This window comes from Periplaneta americana, chromosome 1 (genome assembly GCF_040183065.1).
Source record: "Periplaneta americana isolate PAMFEO1 chromosome 1, P.americana_PAMFEO1_priV1, whole genome shotgun sequence".
NCBI lineage: Eukaryota > Metazoa > Arthropoda > Insecta > Blattodea > Blattidae > Periplaneta > Periplaneta americana.
The window spans coordinates 101,518,535-101,541,350 of record NC_091117.1 but is presented as its reverse complement, the minus strand read 5'-3'; the positions used below and the strand labels follow the sequence as shown (position 1 = coordinate 101,541,350).

The window sequence follows — 22,816 nt, the reverse complement described above, 5'->3', positions numbered from 1 at the left end:
AAATTGATGTTATAGCTACTTAAGATTTAGTTTAGTCTCAGTTTATATCTTTTATTTATTGTCATTAGAACGGCCATTACATTTACAAATTATATATACTTTTGGTTTGTTCATTATCCACCATCCAACAAGGTGTCCTGCAGAAACTGAGAGTAAGTCGAGATACGGAACTCTGGGTAAATATAGGTAGTAATTGGGTAATTAGGATATGTGGATCGGATTGTTTCACACAATCTATATAGTGCGTGAATGACACACGTTACATGAATAAAGTTAGGGTAACTTACACAAAGACCTTCAGCAGCTTTCTTCATATATGCCGCCGAGCGGAGTCGGTAAGCAGAAGCAATACATGGTCATATACATTCGGCCACAGATCTCCAAAGATTGATTAAATAGCTTAGCTACTGCTGCATGATTTGCAGCTGGCATTTTTTTACAGGCTAGCAAGAAAAATTGCTTGGAAATGATTTCGTCATTTTTAAAATACATCTACTATTACATTTCCCACTTTTTGACCACTGGCATTGGTAGTTCAATCAGTACTCAGTCAGATTTTTTGATTTTCACATTTAGGTCTAATGTTTTGTAATGTTTCATCGTAGCACTTTGGAAGATAATTTTCCCTTAGTGTCAACTCATCAGGAGGAGTAATGTTCGTATATTTAGTAAGAAACTTTCTGAACTTGGGATTGTTCACCTTACAAAGGGAAATGTCAGCTGAAAAAAGGCTTTACATAAATCTGAAGTCTGAGTGTCTTGGAATGTTGGAAGATGAGGATGGCGATGATTCTCCTATGAGAATTGTCTCGACAAAACACATGATGCAGCTGCGATGTGCTTACTTTCTGACATACCATATGTTGTATTACCTGGAATAGTTTGTCTGCACTTACTGATTTTGCACATGGCTGGCAAAATAATATTCTTCTATCGGTGGTGATAGTGTTTTTAAACTCTAGTAATTTACATAATGTTGCAGATGCTCGTGTACATATGATTTCACTTTAAGCATTTTTAATCCACACAACTACACTTCACAAAATAAACCAACTGCTCTAGCAATCTGGTTCTAACTAACAAACAGGCAAGAATATCCTACTCACTGCATTGAGTCATTGTTTATAGAAGCAGTAAAAAACACGCACATTAACACAGATATCACTGTATGATGTAACCTCGAGACTGGATTCTGTTCTTCCCTGATCAAGCATGTGCAAGTGAATCATTCTAACCTCGAGTGGAAGTGAAGCATTCGTACTGAATTCTTTCGAGATACAAATTTTTGTTAAAAAATGTTAAAAGAGAATGAGGGAAAGTACTAAAATATGTATTTATGGAGAAAGTATCGGAAATATTTATTCACATAACTTTTTTCTTTTTTTTTTGTAAAATATGTGTTTTTATATAAAATAAAATTTGGCATTTGCGTATGTTGGACCTCAATATGGATATTAAACTTTGTTTTAGGAATGTACACATTAGGAAAAAAACATTTTTTTTAGATACAAATCTGGACCCTATTCATGATTGCTTACTGTAACGTGGCCTTCTTTCCCTCAGATTCATAATTTGCAGAAGATTCTTCATTCTCACTAGTACTACTGAACCATTTCAATAAAACATCAGAATCTGAAGTTTTCTGAGGGTTAAATATTCCCTTCTTTTTGCTTCTGACATTTGTAAAAAAATGAGATTTCACAATTTACTAGTACTAGTAAAAATAATAATAATAATAATAATAATAATAATAATAATAATAATAATAATAATAATTTGTAGAAATATTCAGTAATAAGTGAAAAAATACTTCCAAATTTATCTAAAGTTATAACTTAGAAGATTATGTGGTCCTCAATTTTACACACGACAATGACAATTTCAAATCTGGAAGTAGAACAAATCCCTTGCACAGTTTAGTGGGAAGATACCAGAAGCAGTGCAAATGCAGTAATATTTAGAAAGAAAGTAACAGAAGAACTAAAATCACAGGGATATACATGTACTCCACGCACCTATCGTTGTAACTTAGAAGGCTGTGTCGTCTGTTGGCGTTCACTGAACAACAAACCTTATTTTTACACATAACAATGACAATTTAAAATATGAAAGTAGCACAGGTCTGTTCTAAACAGATATGTGGAAAGGTACCTGAAGTGGCACATGCGCAGAAATATGTATAAAAAAGAAATCACAGAGTGAAAATGTCTGTGATACATCTTACTCCACACGCCTAATGAAGGATTAAAGAAAAAACTTCACATACGTGCATGTGGGATGCAAACATGCACAAAATATGGACTGCAAGTCTGTAGTATTGAAAAGATGATCTGAGGAAATTGTAAATAAAATCGCGCAAACTTTTATTTCGAAATACATCTTTCATTCACGTCACACTGTAACTTCACTCACAAGGGATGTACTTTACCTCGAACACTCATAACTGCACAAAAACATGTTTATAATATAAATCACTCGTCACAAAAACAGTGGTATGAGTCATTCCTATGCAAAACTGCGCTCTTACCATAAGATACATTTGAATGATCACCTATTCTAGGTCTAAGAGGAGAACTGTGATAATACAAAGAAGCAAAATATTGATATTGATATAACAGGACCAAAACATATATTTTAATTTCGTCACTACATTACTACATTTCCCTTCAACACTGTCTCAAAACCTCTGCTTAAAATAATAACAATACCTGAACAATAAACCAGTTTTGTAAAGGTTTACAAGTTTGCTAAGCATATTAATTATAAATAACGCTGTTGTCGGAAAAAGGGCATAATGTTTCACAAAACTTTTTATTACAGAAATGTGATGTTGTTTCTCAACAGTTTCCTTTATTACATTTATTTCAAAATGAATTTAAATAAGGATTTGTTCCTGAATATTTGTTTAACTTGAATTCAATCGGCATAGCAAGCTTCTTAACATGTAAATCATGTTTATCTGAAAACACAATTTTACGTTATGCGCTCTCATTCAGGCCATGTTCTCAATTGTATTAATCCAGCCTGCATCTCTTCAATAAATAATTACACAATTTCACTTCATTTAACTCTTCCTTACACTTCTTATGTTTCAAGTCATGTTTTCCACTTATGTCACTAGGGGGCGGAGGTGTTTTAGTAGCGCTTGGTCTTTTATTCTGAATGACATGTCTAACAAATTTCCGTGTTTATCCAATGTACTGAGAAAACACACGTATCCTCTGACCACTGATCTAAAAACTGTAATCGTGGGTAACATTACTTTAGTTTTTAAACCATTTTCCTTTCTAGGTCTGATGATTTTTACTGATTGCAATAAATTCATACTTTTTATCATGAATACCAAGCAACCAGTATTCTGAAAAAGTATTTTTTTTCTTCTAATCGTTTTTCAGAATGCATTTTTTAAGTGGTTTTATTTTCTTAGCATGTACTTCCTTTTCATTAACCTTAACACTTGATTGCCCAGTATTTGAAAGAAATGTTTATTCTATGTCCAATGCTTTTGTCCAAGAACATTGCAAAGAACTGGATTCAACATTGCCACTACTCATACAAGAAAGCCCAACTTTATCTGTTAAAGGAGATGTGTCCATTACAGCTTGGGGGAACAGTTTTCAAAATGTGCTTTTGTAGCAGATCTAAACCAACATGGGAGACTTTAATAATAGCTGGTTTTTCTGTTATTTTATATATTATTTCCTCCAAACTCCTTTCATTTTCTGATACTGGGGTATATGTTTTGTCTCGATCACTGTCATTATTGCAATCCATAAGATCTGAGAGTAAAGATCTCGGGTTGTTTTGTGATCTTTTATAAGATGTTTTCCCCCAATCGGATTATTGGGCAATTTTCCCTAGTTTGACTGGCAGCGACGACAATACTCAATTATCATCATCATAGTATTAATCTATATAACAAATATAAGTTGCATAGGAATTTAGTACATTATCATTCATGTATGTACTGCTATTATTATTGTTGTAAGTAGTTCCAATTGTTAAACAAATAGGTTCTAACAATTGTACTCCCGTTTTCCCTACCAATATTCCACCATTGCTACATTAATCATCATATTGAAGTGCTATGTAGTTCATCTCCCATGATGCACCAAGGGCAATCATGCCTAGTTTCTAAAAAGAACTGACTTTGGCACATTGTTCACAAATGAGAGTGCTTGCGCAAATGACTGAAGTCAAGTATCCACCTCCATTGGGAGGGGAAAAAAAAAGATCCTTACGACACCCATTACAAAGAAAAATACAGGTAAACCATACAATTATTGACCACTTAAGAAATTTTTTTTTCTTTGAACATGAATAAAGCGCAGAAGAAAATAAAGAATTTACTTTTGTGTATTTTATTTATTTAATTGAAATATTCTCTTTCAAATACTATACCATTTGGTTAACACTAAGTTATATTTATTAATATTTTCTGTGATTTAAAAATACATTCTGAATGACATAGTTATTGGCTACTTTCTGTAGTTATTGGCCAGTACTTGGGACAGTTGTTGGCCATACAAGAAAATAGTAAGAAACTTGAATTACATTTTAAATGTAGAATTAAACTTTAAAACTATTTAAGTCTATATTATTAAATAATTAAATAAAGACATATATTGATTTTTCTGTTTACATTGTTATTTTAGCTTTGAATCACAAGGTACATTTTGTGAAAGCTAGCCTATCTTTCCTTTGCAAGTAGCTATTAATCTGTACAACTCCTCTGCAAAAGAATTAACTTCACTATCTGAATTTTCTTCTTTACAGCAATAATGACAAAGGAATTCAACTTCGTCACTCAGGTATGCTAGCTTGATGTAGTTTGGGTATACATTTCTTTTGGAATAATTTTTTACATTCATCACAAATTATTCTATACTGGAAGTGTAGGATCAATTCACCGCAGGTACAACACATTTCTTCATCCAAAAACAGCTTTCTCTTAGGAAATAAAAGATCTGACATTGAAGGCTTCAGGTAAATCTGTTGTGGTAGTATCTGTGATGGATGTTACTTGGGAGGCTAGAGGGAAAAAGACCTTTGGGGAGGCCAAGGCGTAGATGGGAGGATAATGTAAAACTGGATTTAAGGGAAGTAGGATATGATGGTAGAGACTAGATTAGTCTTGCTGAGGACAGGAATCGAAGGCAGGCTCATGTGAGGATGGCAATGAACCTCCGGGTTCCTTAAAAGCCATATGTAAGTAAGTATATAAGGTTACCTGTCTGCAGTGAGTTTGCCTTTCTGATTTGGAGTATCTGGCCAAACCAAGAATTCATCCAAGTGGTCACATTAGCTACTTTAATTACTGATTTTCCTTTATCTCCAACTGGTGGAGTAACTGTACTGTGTGTGTGCGCCAGCTCTTAAACCATGAGGTATGAGGAAGTGGGGAAAAGGGGCATGTGACTCAGCCAGGCCAGCTATGGAGTATGCATGAATGTTCCCTCCATAGTACAAACATTAGCTCATGAGTGGATTAGTGCTATGTCGGTGCGGAAGAAAAATAAAGTAGTTCATTCTGAGGGTCGTGGAATTATAAGTAATATAATTGAAAAGTGCGATGAAGAAGCTAAAAGTAAAAGTTTTGCGTTCACGGTAAGCCAGGCAACACAAAGAGCCGCTTATTACGCTGGGGTGTCAGAGTCGTTAATTAAAGTATACGAAAGCAAAAGAAGGAACTTTCTGAAAGTGGTGAGGGCAGTATCTTGCGCACTCCGGGTAAGAAACGAAAAACCAGGCCAGAACACACTGTCGTGAATATCGATGACTTTGACAAATGTGTAATTCGTCGCACTATTCACTATTTTTATGTTAATGACAAACGTGTTCCTACCATTCACAAATTATTGCCTGTGATAAAAGACAAAATAAATTTTCCTTGGTCGCACACTACATTACTGAAGGTAGTAAAAGAACTCGGTTTCAAGTGGAAAAAGTCTCAAAATTGGAGGAAGATACTGATTGAAAGGCCTCACATTGTAACTTGGCATCACGACTATCTAGTTCGCATCAAAAATCTGAGACAAAGTGGACGACAAATTTTCTATCTTGATGAAACGTGGATAGACAGTAATATAACTTTCGGGAAGTGCTGGCAAAGTGAGGAAGAATTTGGAGTACAAGCGAACGTGAATTCAGGCAATAGGTTAATAGTGGTTCACGCAGGGAGTCTAAACGGATTTTTAGACAATGCTGTCCTCATCTACAAAGCAGGAACGGCCACTGGCGACTATCATGGCCAGATGAATAGTATTAATTTTAATAAGTGGGTTACTGAAAAGCTTGCGCCCAATCTCCCTTCTTCATCAGTGGTAGTCTTGGATAATGCACCCTATCATTCGCCTAGATAGACAAGCCACCCACAAAGTATTCTGTAAAATCAGATATGATAACATGGTTACGGAACAAGGGAATTACTTGCAATGAATCCATGAGGAAAGAAGCACTATATAAACTAATGGAAGTAGTTAAACCTAAAGACAAATTATACAGAATTGATTCACATTTGGAATCTTTGGGACACACCGTGGTATGCCTTCCCCCTTATAACTGTGACCTAAGTGCCATCGAACTGGCGTGGGCTAAGGTGAAGCGTGTGGTGCGAGAAGGAAACATGGCCGGGGATTTATCCCTTCAGAAACTAAGAGATATTACTCTTAAAGTGATAAATGCTGTAACCAAGACTGATTGGGAAGGATACTGTAGGCATGTGCAGAAATTAGAGGAAGAATACTGGGAAAAAGACGGTATTGTGACAGATGTAATTGACAGTATAGTTATATGAAGTGATTCTTCCAGTGGATCTGAAGAGTCAAGTTCGGAAGAAGAAGTAGAAGAAGAAGAAGAAGAAGAAGAAGAAGAAGACGAAGAGCAAATTTCGGATTCACAATTAGCAACACCGCTACATTAAAGTGGGTGTAGTTTAATATTTCTTATATCATCTCTCGCTTATCGGTTTCACGCCGTGCCGCATTCCTGCCACATTATATATATTTAGTCTAGTATAGTACAGTCTTACGTCATCACCCGCTTATCGGTTCCACACTGCATTCCTGCCACAGTTTAAGAGCTGGCGCACAGACAGTAGCTGGTATTTCCAATTCTGTTACATTATTGGAATCAGTATTTTCAGAAGGGACTGCATTTATATTTATTTACAGTGTACAGTCTGATGATGCAGACCGAGGCCTATTTCTTTCAAATGACTGAATTTTTGGTTTCGAAATTTATCCCTTAACTGATACAGAACAAAAACCTCTTCATTTCCTTATTTTTCAATGAGAATTTCATTGCAGTATTCACAGCGAGGGCATCAATCTGCACTTCATTAATGGCTTTCTCCAGTGCTTCTCTGTCATATGGCTTTTTTTTTGGTTTGCTTCAGCATCTTGAACAATATTTTCCGCATCTGCATTAAATTCATACAATAACTGGCCAGTGCATATTACAATAACAGATTATGCAGTCAATCACTGAAAGTATGCACATTTCATAAGCCATGTCTATAAATGATGTATACAACTTCTTGTCTCTATTAAATGAAAATCACATGATATTTATCTTTCTTGATACAGGAAAGCTAACTTGCAACTGTCAAAGTTTAAGTTATTCTAATTGTGGACTTCAATGTTGCTAGGAGGCTTAGTACACAGAAAAACAAAAAAAATGGCGTCTCCACAGGAAAAAGTTGTGTGTTGCTTGTGGCTAGCAGAGTTGAAATCCGTAACACAAGTTCAGCAAAAGTTCAGAACAGTGTACCACCATCAACCCCCAATACGAAGGAGCATCTATCAGTGGATAAACAAAAGAGATTGAAAGTGTTTTTAAAAGATAAGACCTTTCGTTTCGGATAAGTGTGTTAAAGAGGTGCATGAGGCATTTGTAAGGAGCCCCAGTGTGTTGCCAGTCATCAACTCAACATGCCACGAACAACAGTGCATAAAATTCATCACAAATGTCTCCACCTTTATGCATATAAATTGCAGTTACTTCACAAAATTAAGCCAGATGATAACCACGTCGACAATCATTTGCTATAGACATTCTTCATCACATTGACGCAGACCCCGAATATCTTTCACGGATCTGTTTCAGTGATGAATCAACTTTTCATGTTTCTGGAAGAGTTAATAAACATAATTGCAGAATATGGGGCTCAGAGAATCCTCATCCCACCTTTGACATGGAACAAGATAGCCCATAGGTTAATGTCTGGTGTGGCTTGATGAAAGACAAGTGGTGGGACCCTTTTTCTTTGCTGAAGAAACCATTACAGGCATTACGTACCTTGACATGATTGAACAATTTGTAATTCCACAGATTGGAGATATTCTCAACATCATATTCCAGCAGGATGGTGCACCTCCCCATTGGTCTTTGGATGTCAGACGTTATTTAGACCAACAGTTTCCAGGGCGTTGGATCAGACAAGAGGGTTCAACCACATGGCCATCTCGTTCCCCTTTTATCACTCAATGTGACTTCTTTCTCTGGGGCTTCATTAAGGACATCTACTAGACAAAGATGACTTCTATCATCGATCTCCAACAATGCAGTATGGCCTGGATGGTATCTTATCTTCACAATCACTTGCAAAGTGTTTCTCTTAATGATAGGTTTTCAGCATGGCGCACTGTGGAGACTGGGATTCCCCAGGGTTCTGTTTTAGGGCATCTTCTGTTTTCAATATATATCAACAATGTCTCAGAAGTAATATGACACTGTCGTTACCATCTTTATGCAGACAATCTACGTATATCCACGCCAGTTCTGATTTGGTGAATGACAAAATAAGTCAAGTAAATTCAGATTTAAAATCTCTAACATCCTAATCACTGAAATTTGAATTGATTCTGAACCCTGAAAAATCACAGGCTATCTTACTAGGAAACCAGAGACTTCTATCAAAATTTAACAAATCTGTTCCTCCCATTGTAGTTGTAAATAACACTGAAAGCCCGTTTAGTGCGACTATGAAAAATCTGGGTGTTCATATTGATGAACACTTAAACTGGGCCACACAGACTAAACATGTATGTAAAAAGTTTTTTCTATACTGCATCACTTTGACGAATAAAAAAAATTCTTCCTTTCAAATTAAAATAAATCTTAGTCCAGACACTTATGCTGCAGTTCAACTACTGCAACACTCTATTAAGTGATCTTAGCCATGATCTGACTAAAAAATTACAGCATGTCCATAATGCCTGTGTTCGGATTATTATGTAATATCCATCTCTATGATCATATCTCACCATCTTTCAATGAATTGTCTTGACTCCAGCTGGCTGACAGACGCAGTTTGCATTCTCTTTTTCTTCTCTATCAGATTTTGCACACATCAACTTCTGAATACCTTGCATCAGATTTCATAATCTATCCACACATCATAATCTGTATACCTGGTCACAACACGACTCTCTATTGCCAATCCCTCTCCATAGAACTTTCGCGTATTCTTCATCTTTATAATAGTGTCTATCATAAAGACACTATCTATTCTTGGAATTCATTACCTACAGATGTTAGGGGCTGCCCGACCTTAAACGCTTTCAAGTCCAAAGTGAAACATCTTATTTTAGAATGCACAATGTCCCAGGATATACATTAAAATTCACAATTGTAACTAGTTTATAAAGTAGTCACATAATTTAATTTGTCATCTAGTTCAAGTAGATATTTAAGTTCGATAATATCTTCTGGCTTATGCATATTTTTTTCTGTTTAGATCTTGTCTTAGGTATATCTTTAACTTTCTGTTGTACTAAGATTTCATGTATTTCCTTTCTGTCCTCTGGTTGAGTGGAAGAGAAGGCCTCATGGCCTTAACTCTGCCAGAAAAAGTAAAGCATTATTATTATATATTGATTGGCCATGCCATATTCATGCATAATTATATTTTGCTTTAAAAGAATATTAAGTAAAATAACATTTACTATCGATGATGAACATGCTTCTATATAATACAAGTACTTATGACATCTTTTAATGACGAAAAATTTATTTGAAAGAAAGTCTGCTATTTAACAGCATTTTAAGACACAGCTCGAAATTCAAGAAAATCTGTACACCAAGACATAAAAACCATCATTGCTACTAGTGTTTATATCTTGGAGAAGAAAAACGAACTGTAACCACAAACAAGGATAACACAGCATGAAAAACAAGAAATACAGAACATTTACAAATAAGCGAGAAATTAAAAATGAATTTCAGATGGCCAATCATATAAAGTGGCTAATTACTATATGGTTTACTCACATCAATTGAGAAAATAAAAAATCTTACTTCCCTTTCTAAATAATCTATATTACTATTTCCCATTCTATATTCATACATTATTTGTTTACTATCATAGAAATTGTGTAAAAAAAATCACCTTTCTTTCTGAATATGGTGCCAAAATTGCAATTTGAATTCAGTAACCTATGGCACTCAGCAGAAGATACTGATATTCAAAACACTTCAGTTCAATGCTGCTGAATTTTATTTTTAATCTTGTCAAAAGACAAGTAATTAAAATTTCTTCTACAGGCTTAAGTTGATACTGGGTCTCTGCCTTCAACAGGTCTTGCGTTCATACAAACTTCTCCGTATCTTCTGGAAAATACTTTTTCACAATATGCATGAGAATTCACTACAGAGCCTCGGAATGTTGCACCACACAATTTGGGAAGTCCGACATACACCAAGTCTAAGTTAACTTAGCCTAGAAAAATTTACATGCTTACAACAAAAGCTGTTAACTGCACCAGTCCATATGATGATAAATGTAAATATATACTTAAACAGATGATTACTGAATATTGCCATATTTGTTTTATTCTTTAACAACAGATGCATGCAATGTTTCACAACAAAGAGTCACAAACAGAAAATCTAAAGACGGATTTAGCTATTACATCTCACTGATGGCTATTATTAAATCTCTAGAAGTTCATTTGCTCACTTTCCTTGGACAAGATATTGTAAATAAAAGGTAAGTAAATTTTCAACTTGTTCTAATGGCATAGATTAAATTTTATTATATATGACTGTATGAGTGATTTTCTTTTTGTAATCTTCATCTTACGATTTTTGGTGACATATACACGTCCGTTGATGTGACATATTAATGAATTTGAATACTACATATAATAGTATTCAAATTTATTAATATGTCACATCAACGGACGTGTAAATGTCACCAAACATCTTAAGATGAAGATTACATTTGTAAAAGTTTCTTTCAACCCATAAGCAGTGCTGACTAGATCAGACGCTATGGACAGTACTCTATAACAGAGTCGCCAGTATGAAAGGATAATTCCAAGTCTTTGGCATGAGACGAACTCGATAGCTCGGTGGTAGAGCACCTGACCGGAGAAAGGAAGTCGCAGGTTCGATTCCCGCTCGAGGTTGTGAAATTTTTCTTCATACCATGGCGTGATTGTGACTATAATAGTATTCAAATTCATTTCTTTTTGTGATTATTAAACACACTTGTACTTCTGAGATGCTATATCCAAACACATAACAACAAATGAAAAATACCTGATAACTTGGCGAGGTTGATACTCGACTGGTAGCCATTTGCAACTGGTTCAACTTGTGACAACTGGACTATGTAAGGCGGCCTCAACTTTATTTCTGTGCTGAGGTCTGTAAGGTTGATTTTTGTTGTTAGACTCTGAGGTTTGTTATATCGTTGTCGAGTCTTGTGGATAACACTGTCTGGAAACAAGTAACTCTATTCAGACATTTCAGAGTAAGCACATCCAAGCTATACATACATATATAAATCATTTGCTACAAAATGGCACAAGTCCACATTCCGGCAAAGATAAGATGAGTATATATTTGATACATAGTAAATTATAATCACATCAAATGCTTCAATAAGAAAGTTATGTTTACGCAATCTTCTTGCTATATTTCCATATCTTCACACTTATTTTACAAATGAATTGGTTATTTGAGAAACCATATGTCCTTAGCTGTAAGTCTTGAGAAAACTGCAAAAAAAAAAAAAAAAAACTCTCTGCAGTTTATATACATTGGATGTACTATACGTTCTTAGCTTTTAGAGTGAAGTTTTCACTTGAATTGCAATATTTATAAATATTTTATAGCAACCTTTAATTATATTTGAAAATGCCAGGGTGCCCTAAAGTTCGTAGACATGAAATATTTGCTTTAAAAATAAGTAACAGTTTGTATTTATTTTGTACGTAAGTTAATGAGAATAAAAGCTATTTCAGTACAAATTTAGTACATAATGTATCTTTTCCTTCATAATACAAAATGAAAACAAAAATTCTAAAATGTTTAAAAGTGAAAACACTGATATCTTATTGAAGTCCCACACTACAGTTCCTCAGGTGCGTCATTTCTTTGTTACGACTAGGCCAGGAAAATATATCTACGTAAAATCTTTTAATTTCACCCTATTCAGGGAAATAATGTCATGACATTTAAAATAAGGTGGACATGTTCACTTTCTCCTACAGACGTGGAAATGCATACACAGAACCATTCCTTCAACTACATCATCAATAGAATGTTCGTTTTTGCCTTTAACACGTATGAAAACATTCCAGAGAAATTTTCGAGAAAGACATTCTCTTCATTACCAATGATGTCAGTAAAAAAGAACGTCTCTGAAATGAAAGCTAACCCCGTCATCTTCTTTTTCTTTTTTCTTTTTGATGTCAAAGAGTTTTGCAAAAAGACAAGGAGGGTGGAATTTTGTTTCAAACTATTGATGAGTGTTATTATTTGAATAATTATAAGGAAATTGTATCATTATATCATAACATTTACTCTGATATTTCATCCTCTTAAATTTTTAATTAATTTTTAATACTTTATAATATTAAAATTTACATATTATGAAGTAACATGTTAATTTGAAATGACTATCATATTACAAGAGCAATGTAACCTAATAGGCATATTGATTCATTAAGAATGATTTCTTGATGTTGCATGCCCTCACTTAAAAGTCAGGATATGCCACTGAGGATGCCAGTTTGACTGAACACAGATTTACTCAGGCTGTCATGTATCGAGGGCAATGAAAATAGTATTTGAGGTGACCTGTACTTGTTCCAAAGCCTTCTCGAGGACAAAAAGCCAGCACTCTCACTCCAACTTACACATTTTCCCTTTCAGGGACATCTTCGTTACACTAGTAACAAACACTCTCAATATTACAACGCAAACTGCTAGTGTTTTATTTCACATAATCAGAAGGAGCTACAGCGGAGCACCGAGGTATATGGCTTCAGGGGGAGGGGGGGCTATTTATAATCAGCGTCACTGAACAACATTAAAGCTGTATAGCTCTATCCCAATGTGAAGCATGGATGCTTTGAGAAGTACAGACTGCATCACTGAGATGTGATTGCCTGGTGGAAATGATTGGAACTACCAGAAACACTACGAATAAAAGTTACGAAAGTTCGGGCTTTAAAAAAAAAAAAAGTTATGTTCTAAAACGTTCATTCACATACAGGTAGGTCCGTTTAATCACACACTTTCCACAATAATAGATACAGACATGTCAAGGCATTAAAAAACTGTCTTCTTTCTCCCATCCTCTCCCCTTTTTTTTACTTTGGGAAGGGGAGGGTTTGAGTCCCTTTAGCTCTCCCCGTGGATACACCACTGGCTGGTGGTGTGAATGTTTGAAGAATTTGTTTATTTAATCATACACACACGTTTAAATTACATCCCATGCAGCATTTCTGTAAGAGAAAATTGGTACATAGCCTACTGTTTAGCTATTCATTTTTTTCACATTTATTAGAATTCCAGTCTTTCATATTAAGATGAATTATAAACATTAAACATTCTTTCTCGTGGAGATTTCTTCTTCTGGGTATATGCTGAGATACCAGTATGAACATTCTTTTAAAGTCCTGTAACCCTTAGAGGGCACGTCCCCAGGTGACAGACTGGAGAATGACTCTCACAAAGGAAACTTTTCATTGCCCCCTTCCAGAATTTAACAAAGATAGCTTATTTTATTGCTCTGGGAGACGTGAATCAGAATATAAAATCAAAACATGCCGAAGTTGTAATTAAAATGGCTTAAATAACGTTACAAAAATCATGAAACAATTGTATTTGAATGTATAATGGACATGGAACGGCTTTTGAAGAACATTGAGTTAGCTCAACAGATGGTGTGTTTAGTTGTAAAGTAGGAGACCTGTGTTCAAATCAAATACACATTTTGTCATTTTTTTTTCTTATAATAATGTTTTATTTTCTTGTGTAATGTTTTTGTTAGTTTTATTGTTTTTTCATTATTTGTAATCTAATGGAAAAAAAAAAAAAAAACAGTTGTTATTACTTTAAACTAACAAAATTAAAATATTTCTCACTTATTTTCTTGCGAACAAAATAGCTTAACTCTGCACTAGTTTGCAGAAATCACGAGCTAATGTTTAATGGATACATCTATCCACCAAAAAGTCTCCAATTCCAGATCTAATGCTCCTTCTATAATGTAAACAAACTGAAAATCACGTAGACGCACAGCAAGAACTTTCTTGTTTGTTCAGCTAGAACCAACTGACGAGGGATTTGTTTATTTCTACCTGTATTCAGGAGTCCTGCCTTTATATATTTTTGGGTAGAATCCAAGATGGAGTCGCAGTTTTCCTGATCAATAAGTCGGATGATGTTAGAGGCTTATATGACATCACGTATATCTACACATAATACTGCAAATTGTTTTCATAAAATTTTGACCTCAGTGTTGTTGTTCTGTGTTGGTTTAAGTTCTGGGTGTTAATGGTGCTTGTCCATAGCATGGGTATGCTTTTTTAATGTTGTTTATGAAGTCGAGGGACATTAGATCAGCTTGTTTTGTACACCCATTAACCAAAAGTAAACTAATGCTGAACTTTGTTGATTTAATAGTTTTCGAATCATGTGTTTATTGTTATTGTGCCTCTGTTATACACTGCTTACATTTAAGGCAGTATGGAAAATTTGTATATTTTGATCTTACCTGCCATACTACTTTTTCTGCAGCACCATAATTAGTACAAGTTTCTGGTGTTTTATCTCGAATTATTTCTTGTTCGATGCACCAATTTACACTAGGTACATTCGTTATCTGTGTCGATGGCTTTGCATAATTTGCAGAAGTTCATGGTTTTCTGTGATGCATCAGGTACATGTATATTTAATGAAATAGTCATTGTAAGATTACTATAATACTGAAGGGAGTAGTCAAGAGTGAATCTATTTAATATTTGTATAATAAGACAATTGACAGTGGATAAATGGAGTAATTCCATCTTTCGGATATTTATATTACTTTTTTTGTATAATACAAGTTAAATAGTTTGTGATCTATTTGTTATATTTTAATGTAAGAAAGTTAGTAGCAAACTAATGAATTCAGTTTCATTATATGATAATGAAGTTGTATATTTAATGTGTTTGGAAGTATTTTATGTTAATTGTGTCTAAGTACTATTTTTAAGAGTTTGTTCATCAACGAATTTGTAGCATAATGGCTATGACGGTGGTTTACTACATGAAAGGTCCTAGGATCGAATCCCGTCGTATTCGAAGATAAATAATAATAATAATAATAATAATAATAATAATAATAATAATAATAATAATCCGTGGCATGACAGCCCATGACCGACCAACTGGCTGCTGGCCTCATGGCCGAAGCAGAGGTGGACGATCATCCAACCAGAATGAAGGTATCGTGGCTGGCTTTCTTAGCCGGATTTCGGTACTTATTGTAGCTCCCCAAGTGCATCACGATGTTGGTAAGTTGTGTATTTCAATTTAATATGAAGTAGTTTGTAGAATAAAGTAGATAGAGGGTGAAAGATAGAAGTAGAAGAAAATATGTGAGAAAGAGAATGTAGTGAAGTGGTGTATGGTGAGAGAATGAAAAGCGGGAGTAATGAGGGTGTTGATTTAATTCATATTTTCAAGTATTAGCATGGTGCGTGACGTCATAAATTGAGTCATCGTTCTCCAATTGGTCCAGAAAAATAGCGACTAGATCTTGGATTTTACCTATTTTTGTTTTAGAATTAAAAAGTAAGTGGAAATCGAACCCAGAACTTTTACTTGAAAGGCGTGTCACTAACTGATTGAGCTAAGCAAACGATGGTATAATTATGAAGTACTGCAGTATGTCCATTGGCATGTAGTGATTTTTAATTAGGATTTATCCCTTTAGAACCAACTTCGGCATATTTTCAATGTTGTTTCTTATTCTCGTTTTCATGAGCTTTGAAATGAGCTATGTTTCATTAAAATTTAAAAGGGGAATGATGAAAAGCTTCCCTAATCAGAAATGGGCCATAGGAGGGAAATTAAATACCTCCTGTGGACCAACAGATAATTTGTCTAAGCTGGCCTGTCATAGCATAGAGAAGCATTTCACAGGTGGCAGAGGTGGGAATGGTCGATGGACACAGTTGCATCCTCCCTCCTAGGTCCTATGGACCTGCGGACCAAAAACAGATGTGGTCCTCTATTCATATTGGGGGTTGAGTATAGACAATACAAATGCCAACTCTTAAAAACAGGGTATTCTCAAATAGAATGGCTGTAATTTGCTCAGTGAAAGGAAGAAGATATGGACATGGAAAACCTGGAAAATTGCGAATCTCTTGAGACTTCTGTGAATCTTATTTCCAAATATGGGGAAGCAAGAAAAAAGATAACTTCGTTGTTAAATCCGGAGCATATATTTCCCTCCCTCCCTCTCCCAATACATAATTGTGGTCGAAATAATAAAATATAAGTAGATTCAGGCCGTAAATATCACGGATATAAAACAAGGGAAAACAGGTACACACTTACTCCAATGACAGCATAATAATGTTAAAATATTAGCAACAATGTATTACCTATGAAAGTTTACTAGTGTACGATGTGTAATTTACTTGAGAAAGTTGAATTGTGAAGATTTTTGTAAGAGCATTAATCACATGTAGTATTACTTGGTAATAGAACATGCAGCATGATTTCAATTCAATAGGAAGCCTCTTACGATTTGCATGTATAGATATGAAGAGTTTCAAACGAACAATTGAATGGTTTTTTTTTTAAGTCCATAATATTTCGAATGATTTTAATGATCGAATTAATTCCATTATTCCTACATCAACAAATGGTTTGAGAATGTATTACACAAATTAAATGCTACAAATGAAGTATCTTCCAAGTAAGTGACAACATTCAAACAAGCCAATTAAAGTACTCACCAAATTCGATGAAGGAGTATGGCCGTCGAACTAGATTCACTTTGGGTAACTCATACTTTGTTATAAACTCTCTCATTATTTCATTCAGAAAACTGAATGCCAAGACAGTTGGATAAGTGGCCTCACACATAGCGAAGTACGACAATCCCAGGGTTGTAATAAAACTAAAAATATAATACATATTTTAATACTCATAATTCAAAGCATTTCAGTAAAATGGATAGCATTTCTAGTCATTCTCCTACAATCAATGCAAAATTACTTTTCAGTATACAGAACATGAGAAGATTGGGCTATCAAACAGGAACTCGTTACAAATATGACAGGTTACAAGAGTTGCTATTAAGTCCTCTGATATACTAGAGAAAAAAACCTGGTAATTCTACAGAAAATCTAGACCAAAGGACGCAACATTTTTTATTTAACAATTGCATACCAATACTATGAAGAATATAGAATACTGAGCATGTATGTGATATTACTTCCTGGTATCCAATACTTTCCACAGAATAGCCTAGTACTATTCATCTGTCGTACATAATAATGAATGTATTATCGTTGTCAATGAGACGTGCAGTTTAAATACTGTACTTAAGTTTGCTCGAGAGATCAAGTGCAAATTTCTGGACAGTGGGTGTTTGGGGGCCTGGACTACAGCAAGGCAACATTTTTAATGTCAGTGGAGATGCGAATTTCTGGTCACTGGCTGTATGAAGGCCTGGTCCTCATCAGCAAGAAAGCATTTTTAGTACCAGTGAAGATAGTGATTGTCAAAGGAGGTTGTATTTCGAATATGTAATTAATAATTGTGTTTTACATTTATATGGTGGTCCATTTACTCGTTGACATCTAAAGTGGACAATATAGTGGTAATACATCTATTCATAACTACAGATGAAAATTGTAGATTATTCTGTGGAAAGTATTGGGTGCAGGAAACTAAAACAACGTGCTTAGTATTCTACATCAATGGCGAAGCTCTTAAGAGGATTTTGAAGCATAGGCTAGCCTACCCAAAAAATTTGAGTTATTATATCAAGTAATAGTATAAGTTCGTAATAACGATGTATCATAACACTTGGTTTCACTCCAGTTCTTCCCTATATTAAATTCACTGTTGACAGTCATTCCAGGATGAACAGTTCTATGTGAGAAGCTCATGGCATAAGTCTCCTCATAGGCAGTGGCATTCACAAGCTTGTGGGAAGGCCAGGAAGGGAAGGGTGTATCGATCCGCTACTACAGGCCCGTAGGAAAGATGGCTTCTCAATACATATATAATACGTGCATTATATTGTCTTCTGTAAATGTGCTGCATTATTGAGCGTTAGTTTAATCAAAAGAGTATGTGTGTTACATACTAAGTTTGTGTAAAATTGCTCATACTAAATCATTATTTGTTGAATTAAAAGAGAAACCATTTTCAAGTTGGATGTATGAAACAAAATGTGCTTACAAAGATAGGAGATCGACAACAAATTTGCATATTAAAATAGTAGATGGAGGAAAACAAAATAGAACATTTCAATTGTCATGGTATGAGAAATATCCCTGGATAACAGCATGCTCTGAATCAAATAAGTTATATTATTATACAGCTGTATTCTGTTTGGGGGTGAAAATGAGTGATCGTCTTCTTATGGTTTCTGTGTCACAAAAAAAAAAAAAAAAAAAAAAAAAAAAACTTTGATAGAAAATCCGAGAAACATCAAGAGTTAAAGAAGACATCTTCAGAATGAAGAGAATTTTCTCTTGTTAAGTGGTGGAAGAATTGAACATGCAATTTCTGAAGAAGTCAAGCTTCAAGCCAACAAACATACTGAAATAATTGTAAAACAAAATAATTGAGAGACTTATCGAATCGAAGTTGTTTGCTTCTTTGGTGAGCAAGAGCATGAAGATGGAAGTTCCGACAACAATGGTAATTATCTTGAATTATTATTGGAAATTCTCTCCTGACAAGAACAGTTTATATGTGATCATTTGCAGTGCTCTTGTGGCTCTAAAGATATGTCAAGTGCAAATGGCTACAAATGGAAATGCATTTTGGAGATGTTGAAAAGACAAAATGTGTTGAATTGCTGGACCAAAATAGCTTTGTGGGATAAATTTTCCTGTTATGAAATTAAATAACCTTCTGTCCTATCCATTTTTCAACAATATTTATGTAAATGAAGAAAAGCATTCTCTCTCTGCAGACCTGAAATTCATAATTAGCAATGATCTTCAACAAACCAGCTATAAAGAGGTAACTTAACACAACTTATCTAGTTGGTCGGTCTTGACATTCACGTTTACTACTACTTCTTCCGAAAGGAATATGAGCATAATGAAAAGGGTAAAAAATTATCTTCGTAATTCAATGAAGAAAGAAAGATTAAGTTCTCTCAGTACAATCGCCATTGAAAAGAAACTGGTTAAACAACTTGCGAGTAATTGATACTTTTGCAACCAAGAAAAATCTACGTCTGGACCTACTGTATACAAATAGGATAAGGTAAGGAGAATTTTTCAGCCTACGCAGTATTTACTAACTTAGCTTCAGCACTGCTCTACACTATAACAATTTAAAAAATGGTACCTCCTTTGGTCTAAGTTCGCATTTTCTATAGCACACGACACTGAAGACATTTTTGACGAGGTAAGGGTGTTTGGGACGTGAATAATTCATATACGACATAAGATGACGTCTAGCTAAAAACTGTAAAAAAAATTGATCGGTGTACATAACCCGAAAGTGATTATTTACTTACTTACTTACTTACAAATGGCATTTAAGGAACCCGAAGGTTCATTGCCGCCCTCACATAAGCCCGCCATCGGTTCCTATCCTGTGCAAGATTAATCCAGTCTCTATCATCACACCCCACCTCCCTCAAATCCATTTTAATATTATCCTCCCATCTACGTCTCGGCCTCCCTAAAGGTCTTTTTCCCTCCGGTCTCCCAACTAACACTCTATATGCATTTCTGGATTCGCCCATACGTGCTACATGCCCTGCCCATCTCAAACGTCTGGATTTTAAGTTCCTAATTATGTTAGGTGAAGAATACAATGCGTGCAGTTCTGTGTTGTGTAACTTTCTCCATTCTCCTGTAGCTTCATCCCGCTTAGCCCAAAATATTTTCCTAAGCACCTTATTCTCAAACATCCTTAACCTATGTTCCTCTCTCAGAGTGAGAGTCCAAGTTTCACAACCATACAGAAGAACAGGTAATATAACTGTTTTATAAATTATAACTTTCAGATTTTTGATTATTTAACATGTGAAATAGATAGAACTCTTCAAAATGAACGTGAATACCGAAAAAAAAACTTTTTTTATGGTAAAAAATTATGAGCAAAGCGAAACTAACCAAACCTAACATAAACTAATCCGGGTTACGCGAATACTGAAAAAAATTACGGTTATGCTTTAACAATTATGGGCAAAGCTAACCTAACTCAAGTTTCAGTGTTTCATGCCATAGAAAAGCTAAAGTTCTTCTGCAGAATTACCAAAAACCTTGTAGTAGGTAACGGATACGATAAAACTTCAATTGGTAAATTGACAGGTGATAAATTTCAGAGCAGCACGGATTCCTTCCTTTCCCTCTTACTTCAAAATTCCAACTTTGTGCACCCAAAATAAATTATTGGCACTGTATTTCGTAAGCACGATGATGCGCATTCGACAAACGCAGACAAATCTGCTCTTTTTAATATTTTAAGATATAATTGTAAGTGAGGAATCCTTATACTGAAATTTTCCCTTGATAGGAAACGAATCCATGTACGTATGTCAGTTTTAAGTAAAATACAGAAAAAACTTCACTTTTATTCTTTGGTTCAGGGTAATGTATTTGAATGCAATGAAGAGAAGTTATTTCTTGAATTTGTGCCGCAAACTGTCGACTGATTCTCAACTAAATGCATGTACACGGGACCAAATACAGTCAAAAACCGAAGGTATTTTTGAAATCTTTGATCGAGGGAAATTTATTTCAATATAATGAATGCAAGTTATTTCTTGAATTTGTACCCTGACCAAAGAACAAATATTGACAGAATTTTCTGCATTACTTAAAACAAAACCGACGTAAGTAGATGGGCACATCTATTAATTTACACAAACTATTATTTATTCGTCCCTCAAATATAACTTACGAAAACTAATTTTTACTTTACTAGCAAATTGTATTCTAAATCCAGTAAATTCTATTACTACCACTATGCATCATGCTTTCCTTAACGATAACATAGGCAAGCCTACTTATGTATAAAGAGTTGCAAAATGTTTAACCACAGCATTACAGTTCCATCGTAATAAGTAGCATTGCGGCTGGACGAACGCCACAGTAGCATCAATTATATGTGTATGTTATGCTTACAAAAAATATTGAAGTAGCAAAGACAGCATTCACATTTCCAGCGTATTATGAGTAGCTTCAATTAGATATTGGGGATGCCATGATTACAAAACAATCTATATTCATACCAAAGACTATCTTCATTTGGCTTTTCCTTAATTTTATTTATCTACACAAAACCATATGTTACATATTATGGTTAAACTAGCACTGAGGTAATTCCTTTCTTGGTACTCCGCTTATACACCTTGCATATATGAATCTGTGACAGGTTAGGTTTGGTTAATTTATGCTTTTGTTATGCCTTGCATATACGATCAACTGCATCTCCACAAGAAATCCCTTACAAATTAAACAATTTTCACTTCCGGAACTACATTGGCGCTAGTTTCCCCCATATTATTTCAGAAAATCAGTGTAGACTGGTCAACATCTGCTGTACTTCAAAATATATTAGGTCGTAATTCTACACTTACTGAATTGTATGCGTGTCAAGTTTCAATGTGCATCTGTCTGGAAATTGATAAGCCTTTTTCGCTAGCAACTTGACATAACGTTTACTTTCTTTAATATTTCTATTAACTTCGTCATTAAAGTCTGTAGTGGCAGAAAGTGCCATGCCATCTGAAGTACGAACAATTAAGGCATAAACAATCATTGTTTATTATAATTGCACTTTGTAATATTCTACAGCTACACATGAGTCGTGCGTATTTTATCACACGTTACAAAAACAACTTTAAGCATCTGCATGAAACCTGTCGTATACATCAGCATACATGCACTAAACACCGTGGAAGAAAATCAGCTGTTGATATCGATAGCCTTGATTTCGAGACGACATAATCATGCGCGAGCCTATTGCAGTGATCTCAACATTATAGTATAGTATAAAGAGCTAAATGGCCTATTGCAGAGCCTTCTTTAGTTACAAGCCGGGGCCATACGTCGGCAACACTGTAATTATCTGTCACCCGGAGGCTGACCGTACAGTATACGTGTTTGTGCTAATGCCGATTTCCAATGTAAATTAATGTTACAATATAAGTATGTGTCGATGGAATTATGTTTGCGGTCGTACCAAACGTTAATTGTTGATGTATTATAAACTAAATGCGTGTTGGTGATAAAAAAAACAAGACAATAAATGAAAATAAAATGGTTGCAGTCTTCGGGAATTTTTACGGTTATGGATGACAAAGTAATAGACTATTCTA

The 22,816-nt window shown here is 34.7% G+C and overlaps 1 protein-coding gene across 2 annotated transcripts in view; it reads right to left on the bottom strand.

Moving 5' to 3' along the window:
• LOC138698854 (vesicle-trafficking protein SEC22a-like) overlaps nt 1-22,479 on the bottom strand; it is a 71,747-nt gene extending 49,268 nt beyond the window's left edge. The window contains exons 1-3 of one of the 2 annotated variants that reach the window (XM_069825069.1): nt 22,076-22,479; nt 17,250-17,413; nt 11,545-11,724 (exon numbers count right to left, since the gene is read on the bottom strand). In XM_069825069.1, the coding sequence (XP_069681170.1) occupies nt 11,545-11,724; nt 17,250-17,413; nt 22,076-22,257 (526 nt within the window). In that variant the 5' untranslated portion in view covers nt 22,258-22,479. Of the gene's footprint in view, nt 1-11,544; nt 11,725-17,249; nt 17,414-21,620; nt 21,665-22,075 lie in introns of those variants that run through there. The other variant, XM_069825073.1, reaches the window with a different exon arrangement.
• Nucleotides 22,480-22,816: the final 337 nt, after the last annotated feature.